The following is an 18,772-nucleotide window of genomic DNA, read 5'->3' as shown; positions in this document are numbered from 1 at the left end:
ATAAATGGTTTTTTACACTCTTTTCTAAAAGTTCTATACAAATAAGAAGAATTAACCTCCTAAGTACGGAGGCAAAGTTCTGCCTCAATTGTTGAAAGAAACAATTATTCCTGATTTCCAAAGCTTCACTCAGTGTTAGGAGGTTGAGTGGCATAAAGCACGTATATGAGGATCAGGTTGTCTTGCAGCAGGACTGGAGCAGTTGTATGCTTATTTCCAGGCCTCACAGACAAATCAGGGATGCAATGTGCTAACCAGTGATTCATAAACATGCCATTACAGGTTCAAAGCTCCCCTGGAGGCATCCGGGACCAGCCTGTCTACATTGACTAGAAATGAATAAATGGAAGGTTTTTATCTGATTTAGTTGGATACACAGCCTGACTTTAGCTACATGATCAGTGAGGTATAAAAGATATCTTCAATAAACTTGTGTCTGGACTCCCCAGAAAATATGATCCCTCACACATATCTCAGCAGTTCATAATCTGGAGGCAAAGCACATCTGTACAACTGAGAAAGGGCCCTGGGAGTCGTGCCTTGATGATTGTCTACACTTTCTTTGTCCTGATGCATTACGTCCTTTACCTTTACTAAAGTCTATGTGAGTAGGCATGGGAGTAGCCTGTGGAACCTTAGTCTTTCCTATAATTGGACCCTATTCAGTGGCTGCAGGCTCCCCTGCCCGCAACTTCCTAACACATGCATAGCCTTTGCTCCCTTAGTGATGCATTTGGAAAGAATAAACCAGGGATGCTTGGCTTTGGTCTCCGCCTTCTTTCCTGTTTGGAAATCACTGTCTGCCCAGGCAGCTACCACTGTGCAGCACCAACATGAACAGCTAAATCCGCTTAATACCAGGGTTCAGGAGCCACTAAACCATATCAAACTAGAAACAAAACCAATATACGATTGGACAAACATTACTGAAAAGTCAAGATAAATCAAATGTCTTACTTGTTCCTTTCCAAGTGAATAATATGCTCTTTTCCTTCAGCCTGAATAACATAAGATACCTAAATGCACAGATGGAGAAAAGAATAAAAAAACACTGTCTTAAAAATTACTTTTCAACAACACCTCATTTATAAGAAGCAGGAATTTCCATCCTGAATTAAAACAAGAAGGAAAACAGGTACTGGCTGAACTGCTTAATAGAAGAACTTTGTGTCTATTCTTAAATAATAATTTTATACTCTGATCATCCCTTCCCTCCCCTAATAACTGATCATGGAAAATAACCTTCATGTCTATCTAAACTCTTCTTAAATTCATTTCTAATTCAACTATAACTGAAGGGATTATCTTCTCAATTATCTTCTCAAGTCCATCAATGTATCACCTACAGTATAAGATAGTTCCTGCTTTTCTCTAAATGAAATGAAACTCTTGGTTTCAAGAGATTATCCCCAGTTCCAGTTATATGAAGTTGAAAAGAAATTCAGCTCCTTTTATGATATGAATTACAGAACTTACTTCATTTCATCAATTCTAAAACATGCTTTTTTCACTTACATTAATGTCCCTGAAATGAGGACACATCATACAAAGGCACAGCAGTCCAACTGGCAGCACTTTGCCTTTTTTTTTTTTTTTTTTTTTTTTTTTTGAGACAGTCTCACTCTGTCACTCATGCTGGAGTGCAGTGGTGCAATCTCAGCTCACTGCAACCTCCACCTCCCGGGTTCAAGCAATTCTCCTGTCTCAGCCTCCTGAGTAGCTGGGAGTACAGGTGCTGAATGGCTGGGGGTACAGGCACCCACCGCCACACCCAGCTAATTTTGGCATTTGTAGTAAAGACAGGGTTTCACCATATTGGTCAGGCTGGTCTCAAACTCCTGACCTCAAGTGATCACCCGGCCTCCCAAACTGCTGGGATTACAGGCATGAGCCACCCTTCCTGGCCACTTCTCTCTTTTTATTAGTGTACATAAGACAATATGGTGTGTCTCACAATTGATGGCATCTTAGAGTCAAGGAATTAAAGTAACATCCTCCAGTTCACGAAATCATCTTCTCTACCTCAAGCAACTCTGAAACATCTTCCCTAGCAACTACCATGTCATTAGCCACAAGTGCTTAGCGTGATCTCTGGAACTAAGAGATCTGACTTTGCCTTAATACTTAAATTTTTTAAAAAAGTCATGAAGGGACTCGTCAACTAACATTATCAGAAGTGTCTATTTAATGTTCCCTACCATTTCCAGACTCAGTTACCATTTTGTCAAGAAACAGCATCATCCCCTCCACCATGCCTCTGCCTTCTAAGCACTAGATCAACCTATGGATCCTGTCATTCTACCTCCACATCCTGCAAGGGAATCCAAGAACCTTTCAATATTTACCTCAGTCTCCAGTGGGCAATCAAAACCATCAAGGTTTTTCCATTGCCACCGCTTTGGCATGTGCCTTTCTATTCATTCTGCTCTTAGACAAACACATGATGTAAAAACATCACTGCTATGTCTACTAGAAAGAAATCTGAGAAACTGAAGATTGTTTTGTGATAGTTTATTCCTCCTCCAAGTATCTGCCTGGACTGTTCACCCCACTCCTTCTGGTCTTTACTAAAAGGTTACATTCTCATAAGGCTTTCCACAGCTATCCTGCTGAAACATGCAGTTCCCTCCCCAGCAACCCACCACTTCCAGCCTCCTAAATGGTGTCTAGCATACAATAGTAACTCAATAAATGCTTTGAATGAGTAAATTACACTCACTGTTGAATGAGCAAAATCCAGTTCAATGTGAACTGACCATACCACTTCCCAAATATTTACCAAAGCATAAAAATGACAGTTATTTATGATAATCACAAGTATCAATGAGGGAATTACTGTTGAAGATACTATCAGAGACACAAAAAAGTATAAAACACAGTCCCTAGGCAAAAAGTCTACCATCAACTGAAGACAAGAAGGAAAACAGGTGGCTCACGCCTATAATCCCAGCACTCTGGGAGGCTGAGGAGGGTGGATCACTTGAAGCCAAAAGTTCGAGACCAGCCTGGCCAGTATGGCGAAACCCCATCTCTACTAAAGATACAAAAATTAGCTAGGCATGGTGGCGCATACCTGTAGTCCCAGCTACTTGGGAGGCTGAGGCATGAGAATCACTTGAATTCAAGAGATGGAGGCTGCAGTGAGCCAAGATCTCGCCCAAACAGGGATTAACTGATTAACTCTATTCTAAGACAAAACATAATCAGATGGTAGGCTGTCCAGTTCAAACCAAAAACAAGTAAAATGTATAAACTCTTCTATGGAGGAGATCTTAGAGTCATTCATTCCTCAGTTGCAGAGGAGCAAATGGAGTTGAATGACCAACCCAACTAGTAGTGGTGCTACTCACAGGGAGGCCAAAAGCTCCCTGTGCTCTTTTTACAATGCCCATTCCCTAAAAAACAGACATGCTGCCTTACATTTCTGAATGTATCAGCAATTCAGATATTAATACAATTCAGAATAAGCTAAATTCTGTGCTTTATTACCTGCCATTGTTAAATTATAAGAACATTTAATTATACTTCTATAAAGCTGAAAGGCTTATAAAATTAAAGTTCAAACAGATTATTTCTGAACAAACTTTACAGAAGAATAGTAGAAAAAATAATTTTTGTGCACTGGTTACCCCATTAACAGCACAGTAAGTTTCTTCTAATATGGAAATAAAATTTGTATTTTAGTAAATATTCCCTAATATAAAATATATGCATTTAATACATTATTACTCTCCAGTGTTAGTAAAGATACACTATAAAGTGTTCTAGCTATCACAAACTGAGTGAGGTTAGTTCTTATAATAAAATCACTGTGACCATTGCCTGTCAGTTAAAATGTATATAATCAGCATCCTATCCTAGTGATAGAATTCTATTTAACTGTTTTATTCTGTTATGTTTCAAGTTGATCATATTGTCTTCAAAAAAGAAAAAAAAAAAACTGGCTGGGCATGGTGGCTTATGTCTGTAATCCCAGCACTTTGGGAGACAGAGGCAAGCAGATCACCAGAGGTCAGGAGTTCGAGATAAGCCTGGTCAACATAGTAAAACCCTGTCTCTTAAAAAGACCCAAAAATTAGCCGGGTACAGTGGTGCACGCCTGTAGTCCCAGCTACTCTGAAGGCTGAGGCAAGAGAAACACTTGATCTTGGGAGGCGGAGGTTGCAGTAAGCCAATATCAAGCCACTGCACTCAAGCCTGGGCAACAGAGCAAAACTCTGTCTCAAAAAAAAAAAAAAAAAAAAAAGGCCAGGCATGGTGGCTCATGCCTATAATCCCAGCACTTTGGGAGATCGAGGAGGGAGGATCACAAGGTCAGAAGATCGAGACCAGCCTGCCCAACATGGTACCGTCTCTACCAAAATGTAAAAAAAAAAAATTAGCCAGGCGTGGTAGTGCACACCTATAGTCTGAGGTACTCAGAAGGTTGAGGTAGAGGAGTCACTGGAACTTGGGAGGCAGAGGTTGTAGTGAGCCAACACTGTGCCACTGCACTCCAGCCTGCCAAGAGAGCAAGACTCCATCTCAAAAAAAAGAAGATACTAAGGCTCAATATATTGTTTTTACTAGCATAATGTCCACTGGACATCACTACCAGTGTCAATATGTATGTCAATTGCTACAAATAACACCTTTGTGCTAAAATAGAAAAGAAAAAAAGTAAATACACGCTCTTCTCAAGATATAACTTACTTGTTTTGAATAGGGCCTAGGGGCTTCTCTTCTTTCTCTAGTTAACCTCCAAGGAGTTATAATTTCATAAGAAGAAAGACGTGAGGTTTGTTGAAAGCCTACAGAAAAGGCAATAACAAATATAAGAAGTGAAACTGAAAAACTATATGGGTGCACAATATAATGAAAACCAAATGCTGAATGTTCAAATCAGAGAAAAATCACCTGACATTCCCATATTATAATATGCATGTAATAAAAGTAGTTTAATATAAAGTTGTATTAATACAAAAAGATAGCAATATATTAGATCAGTATGAGGGGGGAAATGTATTTCCTTAAAGAAGAATACCAGTCTTTATCCAACATTATATATATATATACACACACACACACACACACACATACATATATACTGTTCAGATATATATATACTGTTTGGATAAAGACTGATATATGTATACATATGTAGCTATCATTTTAAATGTTTTTGGCTATAAACCCTAACCCTCCTTTCTCAAAAGAAATCTTAAGGTATAAACACAAGAGGAAAGAAAAGAACTGGTTTGGTAGGGGAAATGGGGGAAAGGCATCCTAGAGTCTAGCACCCTTCACTATCTCCCATTCCTCCCCTTCATTCAGCATGAATGACATCCTCCGAGATGATACTACTAAACACTTACTGCTATAGTTTGTATATTTGGCTTCTCCAAATCTCATGCTGAAATTTAACCCCCAGTGTGTTCATGTTAGGAGGTGGGGTGTTATTGACAGGTGTTTGGGTCATGGAGGCGGATCCCTCATGAACAGATTAATGCCCTCCCTGAGGGGGCCAGGGTAAGAGAAAGAGTTCTTGCTCTATTTGTTCCCTCAAGAGCTGGTTGTTAAAAAGAGCCTCTCTCCCGCCTCTCTCTTGCTTCCTCCCTCACCTTGTGACCTCTGTACTCGCCAGCTCCCCTTTCCCTTCTGCCATGAATGAAAGCAGCCTGCAGCCCTCACCAGAAGCAGATACCTGTGCCATGCTTCTTGTACAGCCTGCAGCAAATCAAATACACCTGTTTTCTTTATAAATTACCCCGTCTCAGGTATTCCTTTAGAGCAATACAGACTAAGACACTTATTAAATGGTCAAGGACAGTAAGTGGGAAAAGATACTTTTAGTATCTGATGGGTTAACTCTAACAAGTACACACCCAACAAGGTAGCCACTCTCTCAAATTATAGCCATTAAGCCATCACAAAAACAAAAACTTTATAAAAAATTTCTTAACAGCTAAGAACTTTTCGAAAAAGTCATGTAGACTTACTCCCATTTCCAATTCTGTTCAGTTTATTGGCATGGAATCCTGATGTCTTAAGCAGGGCTTGGGTTCTAAATCCATCACTTGAATGTAAATTGAGTATAATCAAAATTGCCAACACAAATCTCTTTGGAAGACACACCATGTCAGAGTCCAATGTATAGTCTCTCAATAAGTCCAACCCAACCTTTTTCCATCCAGCATTATTACCAATGGCTTAAGCCTTACTAACCTCACCTCTAGATGACTATGATACCTTTTCACCTGGTCTCCCTCCTCTTACACTCTCCTCTGTTGATCCAATCTATATGTTCACTCATTAATTTCCTCATACCCCTCAGATTTCTTAAATACAGATTATTTACATCTAGCTTTTTCCAAGATAACATTGTATATAAAATGTTTATAACTGTGTCTGTTTTTGGATTAAAAAGATGCAAACAGCTGCAAACAAGAAACAAAATATATCATATCCAATACAATGAATGACAAACAGTTTTTAAACTCTTTACTCATTAACCCCTTATACTTCTATTATACAGCATATATGTCCAAATGTGGCTTCAAATCATTACAGTAAAAACACCATAAATGGACTCTGATACTCCAAGGCATATTTATGACACACTACAATTTAATATTATTGAACTATTTAGAAATGTCAATTGGAAACCATGTCAAAAGAAATCTATAGCCTTAACAGATGCAGACTTCAAATCACTGGGCAGAAATATTCGTTATCCTAAATTAACTGAGGAATGGACCATTTCCTTACCTAAAATAAACCTTTCAATGACCTTTGGTTTTCTTAAATTCCTAAAAACACAAGTTTATATATTATCCCTAAAAATTTCATTCCAGAGTTGGGCATGGTGGCTTATGCCTAGAATCCCAGCACTTTGGGAGGCCAAAGTGGGAGAGTCACTTGAGCCTAGGAGTTCAAGACCAATCTAGGCAACATCACAAGACCTTGTCTCTACAAATAATTTTAAAAATTAGCTGGGCATGCCGGGCGCGGTGGCTCACGCCTGTAATCCCAGCACTTTGGGAGGCCGAGGTGGGTGGATCACGAGGTCAAGAGATCGAGACCATCCTGGTCAACATGGTGAAACCTCGTCTCTACTAAAAATACAAAAAATCAGCTGGGCATGGTGGCGCGTGCCTGTAATCCCAGCTACTCAGGAGGCTGAGGCGGGAGAATTGCTTGAACCCAGGAGGCGGAGGTTGCGGTGAGCCGAGATCGCGACATTGCACTCCAGCCTGGGTAACAAGAGCGAAACTCTGTCTCAAAAAAAAAAATTAGCTGGGCATGAAGGTGTGCACCTACAGTCCCAGCTACTATGAAGGCTAAAGTCCAAAAATGTCATGTTTGGCTTATTTGGTATAAAAATCATATAGGAAGCATTGTCAAATATGAAATAGTGTTTGGCTTTCTTTTGTAAAAATGTTATTGGTATATGTTCCAACATTATGAGAAATGCCTATAATTCTGATATGACTTAATATGTTATTAATAATTATTATGTAAAATTGTTGTATGCCACAAAGGTAAACAAATTTCCTTGTCAACTATGGCTTTAATGGTGGCTATCCTAAGACTTTTTGGCATCCACAGAAAATTGTTGTCTCTTTGTGATCCTCTTCTAAAGGTGTTTTATAATCAGTTACAGGACTTTAACAGGTGCTCTTAAATGCAGGTTTATGATAACTTTGGAGATGTGACATTAGAATAGAGGAAAAAAACTTTCAGGACTTGCATGGAGAGGTGAAAAGTTTATGAATATCAAGCAGAACAGGAGTTAACTGCATGGACTGAACTATCAGAAGACTAAAATGATTCCTGTATGACTTTTTGCTTAAAACTCGCTGATCCTTTGTTTTGTTTTTCAGAGCCAAGAAAACTTCTCTTTTATTTAATCACTGTGAACAAAATCTGAAGCACATTTCTACCTGACTTCTCCAAAATTTGGAAACCAGTTGTAAGTATTCTTAACTTATCGGCAATATAGTTATTTGCATAAGTACAATAAGAATCTGTTTTCCTTTGCAACAGGATACAACTGGAGAAACAGGTTATTTTACCAAGTTTTGACTGGAATGTTGTGCTTCCCTTTAAGGAATCAAATTTGATTTTACAGAACCAGTAAAAGCCCTTCGGGAAAAATGGCCACATACCTTGTCTACACAGTCCCTGTACAAGGTTCCTGACCTGTTGTAAATAAAGAATGTCACTATCTACAGGCCCAGGAGTGCCAAGTTATCTTGGGACCTCAAGAGGAAAGGAATTTACCCAACTCATCCCTGTATTTAACAATACAAACGCATGGCTGAGCTCAGCTTTAAAAAAAAAAAAAAGCCTAATCTGAGATTCCTTATGGAAGAAAGTTCCATCAAGCCAATTAAAAAGTGCCTATGGCGAGGCTCGGTTCACACCTCTAATCCCAACACTTTGGGAGGCTCAAGTGGGCAAATCACTAGGTCAGGAGCTCAAGACTAGACTGGCCAACATGGTGAAACTCCATCTCTACTAAAAATACAAAAATTAGCCAGGCATGGTGACACACGCCTGTAGTCCCAGGTACTCAGGAGGCTGCAGGAGAATCACTTGAACTTGGGAGGCGGAGGCTGCAGTGAGCCGAGATGAAGTGAGACTGCATCTCAACAACAACGAAAAAAAGTACCTATGTGGCAAATAATTATTCTTACTGCACTAATTTCAAATAATCAGGCCAAGTATAATAAGACTAAACCTTAATTTGCAAACTATCATGTCCTACCAGTCCTATCATGATTTGTTTTTAATGAAAATAGGAGACAGGGGAGAGAAAAATTATGTTTCAAGAACTAAGATACACCTGTCATTAAATTCTAGTCTTATCAGTTGTTTTTGAGTTCTCGCTGCAATTTGCACTGACTCTGCTAATCTCAGTGAACCAATCAGTGATCTCTAACTGCAGCTCAGAAGAAACAAGACGGATGGCTAATGTTAACATCTGGATCAGTATTCTAATTCTGGGCATATATTGGAATTAATTAATGACTCTCTATCAGCTTGGTTCCAATAATTACCCAGTTCATGGAATGCTTTTCTATTTAGTTTACTTGGAATAATTTTACTTATTTTGCTTTACTGTCATGGAATATATTGTTTTTGAACTCTTTGTTTAGGAATGCAAGATAAGCTTACTGAATGTTTTCTTAAATTGAACACTTATTCAACTTCCAGATTATCACCTTTTGTGTTGTGAACTCAACAGAACCCAGAGTTGTGAATGACTCTCAGGATACTGATGTCTGACTGAGCTCCTCTCTACCCTGGATACAAGATACCCTATAGTTAGGCAGGGATATCATTGCTCCTATTCAGCCTGAAGAAGTTACAGAAGATAGATCTTTGTTCCTCTACAATCCTTAGGATTAAGGTTCCCATGCAAAAGGATGAGGGAAAATATGTCAGAGACCCTCAAACCAGACTGACTCCAACTTGAATAGGGGCTGGGTAAAATAAGGCTGAGACCCTACTGGGCTGCATTCGCAAGAGGGTAGGCATTCTTGGCCACAGAATAAGATAGGAGGTGACAAGATACAAGTCACAGAGACTGCTGATAAAACAGTTTGCAGTAAAGAAGCCAGCTAAAACCCACCAAAACCAAGATGACAACGAAAATGACCTCTGATTGTCCTCACTGCTCATTATATGCTAATTATAATATATTAGCATGCTACAAGACAGTCCCACCAGTACTGTGGCATTTTACAAATGCCATGGCAAGGCCCAGAAGTTACCTTATATGGTCTAAAAAGAGGAGGAACCCTGAGTTCAGGCAAATCCTTGCCCCTCTCCCAAAATACTCATGAATAATCTACCCCTTGCTTAGCATATAATCAAGAAGTAACTATCAGCATACTTAGCTAAGCAGACCAAGCCACTGCTCTGCCTGTGGAGTAGCCATTCTTTTATTCCTTTACTTTCTCAATAAACTTGCTTTCACTTTTTTTAAAATAAAAGGCTCTTTAAGTAAATCACTACAGACAAGACTATATATGCTGGTCAGGCATGGTAGCTCAAGCCTGAAATTCCAGCACTTTGGGAGGCCAAGGCAGGAGAATCCCTTGAGCCCAGTAGCCCAACTAGCCTGAGAAACATGGCAAGACCCTTTCTCTTCAAAAAAAATTTAAAATCAGTGGGCACAGTGGCACATGCCTGTGGTCCCAGCTACTCAGCAGGCTAACGTAAGTGGAAGGATCACCTGAGCCTGGGAGATCAAGGCTGCAGTGAGCCGTGATTACACCACTGCACTCCAGTCTAAGCAACAGAGGGAGACCCTGCCAAAAAAAAAAGAAAGAATATATATGCTGATAGACACAGACAACTGTTATACTAGAAGGTAAACACTACAGAACCAAAATGAAGTTTTTCATTACAACTCAGAAGCAAACAGAACAGTGAAAAACAAATGCCTCCAAAACGAGAGCACCTGTAGTTCTCATGGGCAGACAGGTAAAGAGATTTTATTTTTAAATAGATTCAGTTACTTTATAGGTAAAGTTAGTTTGCTTTACCTATAAAGTAACTAACACACCTAGTTTCAGGCCAAGACTAGAAACCAAGTCTTCCATCTTCTACGAATCTTTTACCCAGACTGCCAACAAAGTAAAATAAAAGCTAAATACTAGAAATTTATATAACTTTCTTTCCTTCTTTTCCATTTTAAACACAACTCTCATTTTGAAAAGCAAAATGCAATAATTATTTATTTTTAAAAAGCTTTCAAAATTATAGCACCCTGGAATAATTTCTGTATGTAAGAGCTGTTATTCTGATATTGACATCTTACTTTTAAAACCCAAGCATCCTCTTCTGAATGAAAGCCATGCCATAAAAATTTCTAAAATATCATAACAAATGCATGTACTGGGGAACGCCATCAAAATAATATATACTAATTGTATAAAAATCCTCCTTCCTGTGTTTTTATCCCCAAAATTCCTTTCTTATCTCTAGGTCAAGTTTTTCTTCTGTTTTCCTGTTCATCTCCTGCATAGATTTTCCCCAAATTCCCTTTGGGTTTTTGTGTTTTTTTTTTAATTCCAAATAGTAGCACTTTCTCATGGGAAGCAAAATAACATTTTTTTCTTGTTAATACAAAAGAAGAGCTTTAACATTATTTGTATAGAGCTTCAACTTCAGCACTACTGACATTTTGGGCTGGAAAATTATTTGTGGTAAGGGGGCTATCCTGTGTACTGTGGAATGTTTCGTAGCATCCCTGGCCTCCATCCACCAGATGCCAACAGCATCCCCCAATTGTGATGGCTAAAAGTTTCAGGCCAAGATTAGAAACCAAGTCTTCTGCCTTCTATGAATCTTTTACCCAGACTACCAAAGAAGTAAAATAAAAACTAAATATAAGAATATTATATTTAACTCTCTTTCCTCCTTTTCCATTTTAAATAAAATTCTCATTTTGAAAGCCAAAATGCCACAAGTAATCATGTTTTGTTTTGTTTTTTTGAGATGAAGTTTCGCTCTGTCACCTGGGCTGGAGTACAATGGTGCAGTCTCGGCTCACTGCAACCCGGCCTCCCGGGTTCAAGTGATTCTCCCTGCCTCAGCCTCCCAAGTAGATGGGATGACAGGCACCCACCACCACACCCAGCTAATTTTTGTCTTTTTAGTAGAGAGGGGGGTTTGCCATGTTGGCCAGGCTGGTCTCGACCTCCTGACTTCAGGTAATCCGCCCACCTCAGCCTCCCAAAGTGCTGTGGTTACAGGCGTGAGCCACCTCGCCCAGCCTTAATCAATTATTTTTAAAAGGCTTCCAAAATTATGGCACCCTGAAATAACTTTCTTGCTTTTAAAAATTCTTGTTATTAAAAAACACAAGGAAAGAGGATTTTCATACAATTAGTAAATATTATTATGAACGACATTTCCCCAAAATGTATATTTGTTATGATGTTTTGGAACTGTTATGGCATGATTTTAATTCAGAAAGTGGATGCCTGGATTTTAAAAGCAAGATGTCAAATGCCTTCTGAGGCAAAATCTCCCCCAGCTGAAAATAACTGGTATAAAGATATAGTTCACAATGAAAATAAAAATCTTAATACAATTCGACTATATGGGGAATACAAACTACTAGGTTAGATTTCTGACAGAAAAAGTATACTGTCAAAAATCACATCACTTCCAGCAGACCAGAGATTATGAGATTAAAAATTTGCATTATCAGAAAACATGGGCAAAGCCTAACAGCTCATGTCTGTAATCCCAGCCCTTTGAGAGCCTGAGGCGGGCAGATCACTTGAGCTCAGGAGTTTCATACCAGTCTGGCCAACATGGTCAAACCCTGTCTCTACAAAATATGCAAAATTAGCCAGGCATGGAGGTATGCACCTGTTGTCCTAGCTACTCGGGAGGCTGAGACACGAAAACTACTTGAGCCCAGGAGGGGGAGGTTGCAGTGAGCTGAGATTGTACCACTGCACTCCAGCCTGGGTGATGGAGTGAGACTCTAGCTAAAGAAAAGAAAGAAAGAAAATATTGGCCTGAAGATAACATGAAGCATTGAAACATGATAATTAACACGTCTAATCTTAAAGAAAGAAAAGGTGTTACTTGCACGTCTTTCTTTCTCTAACTCCTCAGATGTTTCTATACACTGTAGTGTTTTAGAGGAAATCTGAGCAGGCTTTTCATAACAGTAACTGTAGTACAGGGAAGTGAGTTAAAAGAATTTTACCTAATTGCAAAGCAAACAACTGTGAACTCCACACCATGGGCTTCTTTCATTTTTTTCCTGCTTACTACATAAACAAACAGCCACCTTTAAGTACTTCCACTGTAGAAAATAAAATAAACCTGGCCTCCACATTCAGGATGAGTAAGAGAATTCTGTTTCCAAAGTACTTCTTGTAGAGAAATTCTTTCAATTAGATCTACAAAGCCCTCTTATTTTGAGCCATATAATAGGTTGGTGCAAATCTAATTGCAGTTTCTGCGTTTGTTTTTTTTATTTTTAATTCTAGTATTCACCAGGTCAATCCCAGATAAACACATACCACATATTAATAACTACCTTCAAACATACTTAATTATAATTCCTATTGCTATGTCCTACACGTACTTTTTTCAATGTTATACTTTTCTTAAATATTTACCCATCTTTACATTTAAGAAGAAATGGCTTCTGTTGTTTGTTCTAAGTGCTCCTTTGGGAGAAACACCACCCATTTCTAAGATTTAATGCCCTAGACAATTTAAGTTCCTCCAGCAAAGAATTTAAGGTATTTGAGACCAAGGACAGTATCTTATTCATCATGTATTTCCTGCACTGGTACAGTGCATATTCAATAAAATATGTGTTGAATAAATAATCGCTTCTGACCTTTATAGCTAAACATACATAGTTCTCATAGTAGTAATTATCACATGTAACCTAAAGTAAACCTTACTTTTTCTGATTAGCATCTTAAACATCCACTTTTCTACAAATCTACATAGCCCACACATTTGTCACTTTGATAGCAAAATCATATTTCATTTTATTGCTATACCACAGACTGCTTAATCACTTCTCCCAACTTCTCTCAAGCAGCTGGGATGGGAGGTTAGGCCCAAGGTATATTCACAACAGGATTCTAAATCTTTGAATACCACTGATCAGAAAAGGCTTTCCTGGGCTCTACTCATGTGAAGATTCTACACTACCAGAGGGAAGGGGTTAAAATCATCCTAAAATTACTTAAATCATGAAAAGTCTCATTAAAAGAACAACTCATCAAAGAGAATGAGACATTTCCCATGTATAGGAATGAGTTATGACATAGAACATGTCTGGGGATGATATCATTTTCTTTTCTTCCAATAAGGTTTAGTAACCTATTATTTATGTTACCATAAACATCAACAAATACAAACACAACTGCATATTTAAGAACTGACCAAGTTAAGTTAATTTCTAAGGTTCCCTAGCTCACTCTTAAAAGATGTGATTTAGGGCCGGGCGCGGTGGCTCGCGCCTGTAATCCCAGCACTTTGGGAGGCCGAGGCGGGTGGATCACGAGGTCAAGAGATTGAGACCATCCTGGTCAACATGGTGAAACCCCATCTCTACTAAAAAATATAAAAAATTAGCTGGGCACAGTGGCGCGTGCCTGTAATCCCAGCTACTCAGGAGGCTGAGGCAAGAGAATTGCCTGAACCCAGGAGGCGGAGGTTGCGGTGAGCCGAGATCACGCCATTGCACTCCAGCCTGGGTAACAAGAGTGAAACTCCATCTCTAAAAAAAAAGATGTGATTTAAGGCCAGGCATGGTGGTTCATACCTGTAATCCCAGCACTCTGGGAGGCTGACACAGGAGGAATGCTTGAGCCCAGTAGTTTGAGACCAGCCTGGGCAACAGAGCAAGACTGCCTCTCCACACACAGAAAAGTTTTTTTAATAAGCCAGCATGGTGACGCAACCCTGCAGTCCCAGGGTTGCCCAGCCCAAGAATTGCCCAGTCACTGCACTCCAGCCTAGGCAACAAAGCAAGACCACGACTTGAAGAAAAAAAAAAAGATGTGACTCAAGCAGTGTCCCACATATGATCACTTTGGGAAAATAATCTGATTAAAACAACAACATGAAATAGAAAATAAACTATAATAACCTCTCAATATCCAAACAACATTGTGCCATTCAACTTTAGCTGGGTCCACATTAGACCCATTCAAAGACTGTGAGGAGGGCCAGGTGCAGCGGCTCATGCCTGTAATCCTAACACTTTGGGAGGCTGAGGTGGGTGGCTCATGAGGTCAGGAGACCAAGACCAGCCTTGCTAACACAGTGAAACCCTGTCTTTACTAAAAATACAAAAAATTAGCCAGGCATGGTGGCACATGCCTATCAACCCAGCTACTCGGGAGGCTGAGGCAGGAGAATCGCTTGAATCCGGGAGGCGGAGATTACAGTGAGCCAAGATGGTGCCACTGCACTCCAGCTAGGGCAACAGAGTGAGACTCCATCTCAAAAAAAAAAAAACAAAAAAAGGACTGTGAGGGATCTGATACCCCAAAAGGACGGCATTCATTTATGAGGCAGTCCCATAGTGCTGACTCAAAAGGATGGCATGACTCCAAGCCTCCAGTATATATTAGGTATCAAAGAGAAATATGAGGCTATGTCATATGTTTGAGCTTGTGGATATTCCCAAAAAAAGCTTCCAGTTACTTAGAGTTTCCATCTTTTGAGGGATTCCATAATAAATTATATAATAAACCAGGATTTTTTTTAACAAAGAGCAAATATAAATTTGCTAAGTTAAAGCTTCAAGTGCTTTTTGAAACATTTGGAAACCAGTAACTAGGTTTGTACATATTTTAATTATAATGTTTTCTTTTTTACTTAAAAGTTTGAAGCCAGGCGCGGTGGTTCACACCTGCAATCTTAGCACTTTGGGAAGCCAAGGCAAGTTCGAGATCAGCCTGAGCAACACAGTGAACTCCCATATCTACTAAAATATTAAAAAATTAGCCAGGCATGGTGGCATGCACCTGTAGTTCCAGCTACTCAGGAGGCTGAGGAGGAATTGCTTAAACCCAGGAGGTGGAGGTTGCAGTGGGCTGAGATCACACCACTGCACTCCAGCCCAGGTGACAGAGTGAGACTCCAATGCAAAAAAAAATAAGTTTGAAAAAACCAAATCATTCTTAAATGTAAAAGGCTACATTTTCCTATCAGCACAAATACAACATATCAAATTCAAATATTTTGCTGGCATCTAAAAACGAGATACATATGGACCTAAGTTTTTTTTTTTTTGAAACTGAGTTTCGCTCTTGTTACCCAGGCTGGAGTGCAATGGCACGATTTCGGCTCACTGCAACCTCCGCCTCCTGGGTTCAAGCAATTCTCCTGCCTCAGCCTCCCAAGTAGCTGGGACTACAGACGCTCGCTACCATGCCCAGCTAATTTTTGTATTTTTACTAGAGACAGGGTTTCACCTTGTTGACCAGGATGGTCTCGATCTCTTGACCTCGTGATCCACCTGCCTCAGCCTCCCAAAGTGCTGGGATTATAGGCGTGAGCCACCGCACCCGGCCTGGACCTATGTTCTTACTACACAAATCATTTCACAGTGACTCACCGTGCGTAAGCTTTCAAATTCATTTTCTTTAGAATGCCAGTCTTTGTTTAAAAAAAATTTCTAAATCTGTTCATCATAATTACAATCTTAGAAAATCAGAAAAGGTTTCATACCTGATTCCCCTTGTCATTTTTTACAAAGACACAAAGCTACCTTTGTCAGTACCAGCTTAAAAAGACACATACAAAAAAAAAAATTACTGAAAGTCAGCTGTTTAGAAATGATACTGCATTTCCTTATTGAGACAATGTTATAAATGGTAGTAAAAATCCTATAAGACCTACTTAACTACTAATGCAACTGATGTGTGTGTGGTACTTATTAAGTCCTCCAATTTCTCCTTCATTCCTGGAAAATGTTTCAGCACATTTTAAACATCTTGTACTGCAAAAATTTGGTCAGCTGATTTTGCATGAACATTCCCGGAGAGAAACAAGAGTTGACTCACTGCACACTATTACAAAAGCCTCTTAACCAGTCTCCCAATCTCCAGTCTCTCCCTCTGAGATTCTATCCTTCACAGTGTTGCCGGTTTTCTTAACAGAAAATGAGATTAGGTCACACCCCTACTTAAAACCTCCCCTGCCCAAAGAACTTCCTACAGGGTAAAGTCCAAACACCTTAGCTCCGTACAGAAACCTTCCCAAATGGTACCCACCTACCTTAGTTTGATCTTCCATCCCCCCCTTTTATAGTCTGCATGAAGTCGTATTGACATTTTCATCATTTTCTAATAAGTCATGTTCTTTCATATGCGCCCCCCATACTCTTGAAAAACTTTCTTCTGCTTAGAATATATTCCTACTATTCTACTTGAAAGACCACCGATGTAGCCCAGTTCAAATATCATTTTCTCTATAAATCCTTCCCCAACATCTCTCTGATACACTTAGCATATTTGGTCACCTTCTGCCCCTCTACAAGCAATTGCGTGGTGTTTATAGTGGTTCCATAAACGTTGGCTAAATTTTGAAGAGGCATACACATGCCGAAGTTAAGGAGCTGGCCCAAACCACACTTAAAGACCATCAGGTTTTCCATTCATCGATATGCAGGTCGGTAATGACTGACAGTTATACTAACATTTAAAAACAGTCTTATTTATATTTACAAACGCACACACACACACAAATCAGAGATTAATGAAACTCCAGATGCATAATCATCTCCACCTTAAACATTGGTGAATGTTAACCACCTAGAATATCACCGGAAAAGTAGTTTTAACCAGAAGAAATTTGGCAACTTCCCATTCAAAACATTTTCAGAGTTCAACATTTCCACATTGGGGCAAATTTACTTAATTTCAAATGAAGCAGCCAAAGATAAGGGAAAAAAGTAATTAGTTTCCTGAAGGTCAACAGTCCTGTGATGAAGTCTTCTATTATCACCTTTGAATAACTCTCAATCAATGATTTAGTAAAAACTCCCATTTCCATCATCTTCTGTCGCTGATACAGAAAATACAGCCATATAAACAATTATCTCATACAAATCCAAAATAAATAACTTGTTTCCAGAAAGACACCAGCGTGCTGACAATTTGCTTCCACTAGGTTTGGGTACCTCCAATACAAATATCTTACATAGTCAAGGGCAGTTTCACAATTCAAAAACGACTTCACACAAATGATTGAATTCCTACAATAATCCTGTGAGTTCAACAGAGCAGGGATTATCCGTCCGGATTTAAGACAGTATGAACCCAATAAAAACACAGATTTTTTAAAACCGGTTTGGCTATCGAAATGCAGCACGTTGTTTACAAAATAAAGTATTCTTACTACAAAAATGACCCAAGATTAATGAGCGTTCCCCACCTCCCCCCACCTTTATTCCACCACTAAATTTAGCTGTGTGGACCCTAGGATAGCATTAACTCAAAATCTCAAATTATAACCTGCAGCAAAAGTTCCCTCTCACAGTCTCTTTCCAAGTGACATTAACTTCACCAGCGGGAGCCAGCTCCCTCCCTGCAGGCGTTTGGAGACTGAACCCCTGCGGGCGCGCCCAGCTTACCCGGCTCTAGCCCGCCGAGGTCAGCGCCTGCCCCAGCGCGGGCTTCGGGGCGTCTGGGGGACCCGGTTCCGCGCGAGGCGGCGGGGGATGGGGGGACGCCCGAAACGGCTCCACCGAGCAGGACACGGAGGAAGCGGCACTGGGCAGGGGACCCGGGCCAAGAAGGGCTTGGGGCGCCAGACCCCGAGCCGAGGGTGCGACCCCGGTTCGCACACACCTGGGCGGGTACGCACACACCCCCGACCCCGGGTCCGATCGCCAGGTCGAGTCCCTCCACTCCCAGGCACCACAGGTTCACTCCAAGCGCCCCGTCCCGAAGAAGCAGCCGTCCCAAAGGACTGGGCGAATGGACACCCACCTGGCCGCGCCCCACCAAGGACTGGGCCCACCAGGCCAAGCAACAGCAAAGACCGGACGCGTAGGGTCCCAGAGGGTGGGCAGGAGCCAGACCCCATCTCGACCGATTCCGCAGGTTCCTCTCAGCACTCGGTCGCCTCCGCCTCCGCCTCTTCCATCATTTTCCAACCCTGCCGGGGCCCCAAGGCCGGCCGGGAAGCGCGGGCACGCGCCCGGGGACGAGCACGCGCGCGGCACTGACGCAACTCAGCCCTCGGTCCGAGCTCGCTCCCGACATCGCCTCGCTGCGCT

The 18,772-nt window shown here is 40.5% G+C and overlaps 1 protein-coding gene across 2 annotated transcripts in view; it reads right to left on the bottom strand.

Moving 5' to 3' along the window:
- ADAM9 (ADAM metallopeptidase domain 9) overlaps positions 1 to 18,701 on the bottom strand; it is a 121,033-nt gene extending 102,332 nt beyond the window's left edge. For both annotated transcript variants that reach the window (XR_013525623.1, XM_008979358.5), the window contains exons 1-3: positions 18,483 to 18,701; positions 4,693 to 4,790; positions 958 to 1,016 (exon numbers count right to left, since the gene is read on the bottom strand). Coding sequence is in view for 1 of the 2 variants with exons in the window: in XM_008979358.5 (XP_008977606.2) it covers positions 958 to 1,016; positions 4,693 to 4,790; positions 18,483 to 18,579 (254 nt within the window). In the remaining variant the exon portion in view is untranslated. The remainder of the gene's footprint in view (positions 1 to 957; positions 1,017 to 4,692; positions 4,791 to 18,482) is intronic.
- Positions 18,702 to 18,772: the final 71 nt, after the last annotated feature.

Source organism: Callithrix jacchus, chromosome 13 (assembly GCF_049354715.1).
Source record: "Callithrix jacchus isolate 240 chromosome 13, calJac240_pri, whole genome shotgun sequence".
NCBI classification, from domain to species: domain Eukaryota; kingdom Metazoa; phylum Chordata; class Mammalia; order Primates; family Cebidae; genus Callithrix; species Callithrix jacchus.
Note: the sequence above shows the minus strand (reverse complement) of the source record. Positions and strands in the feature narration are given on the sequence as shown.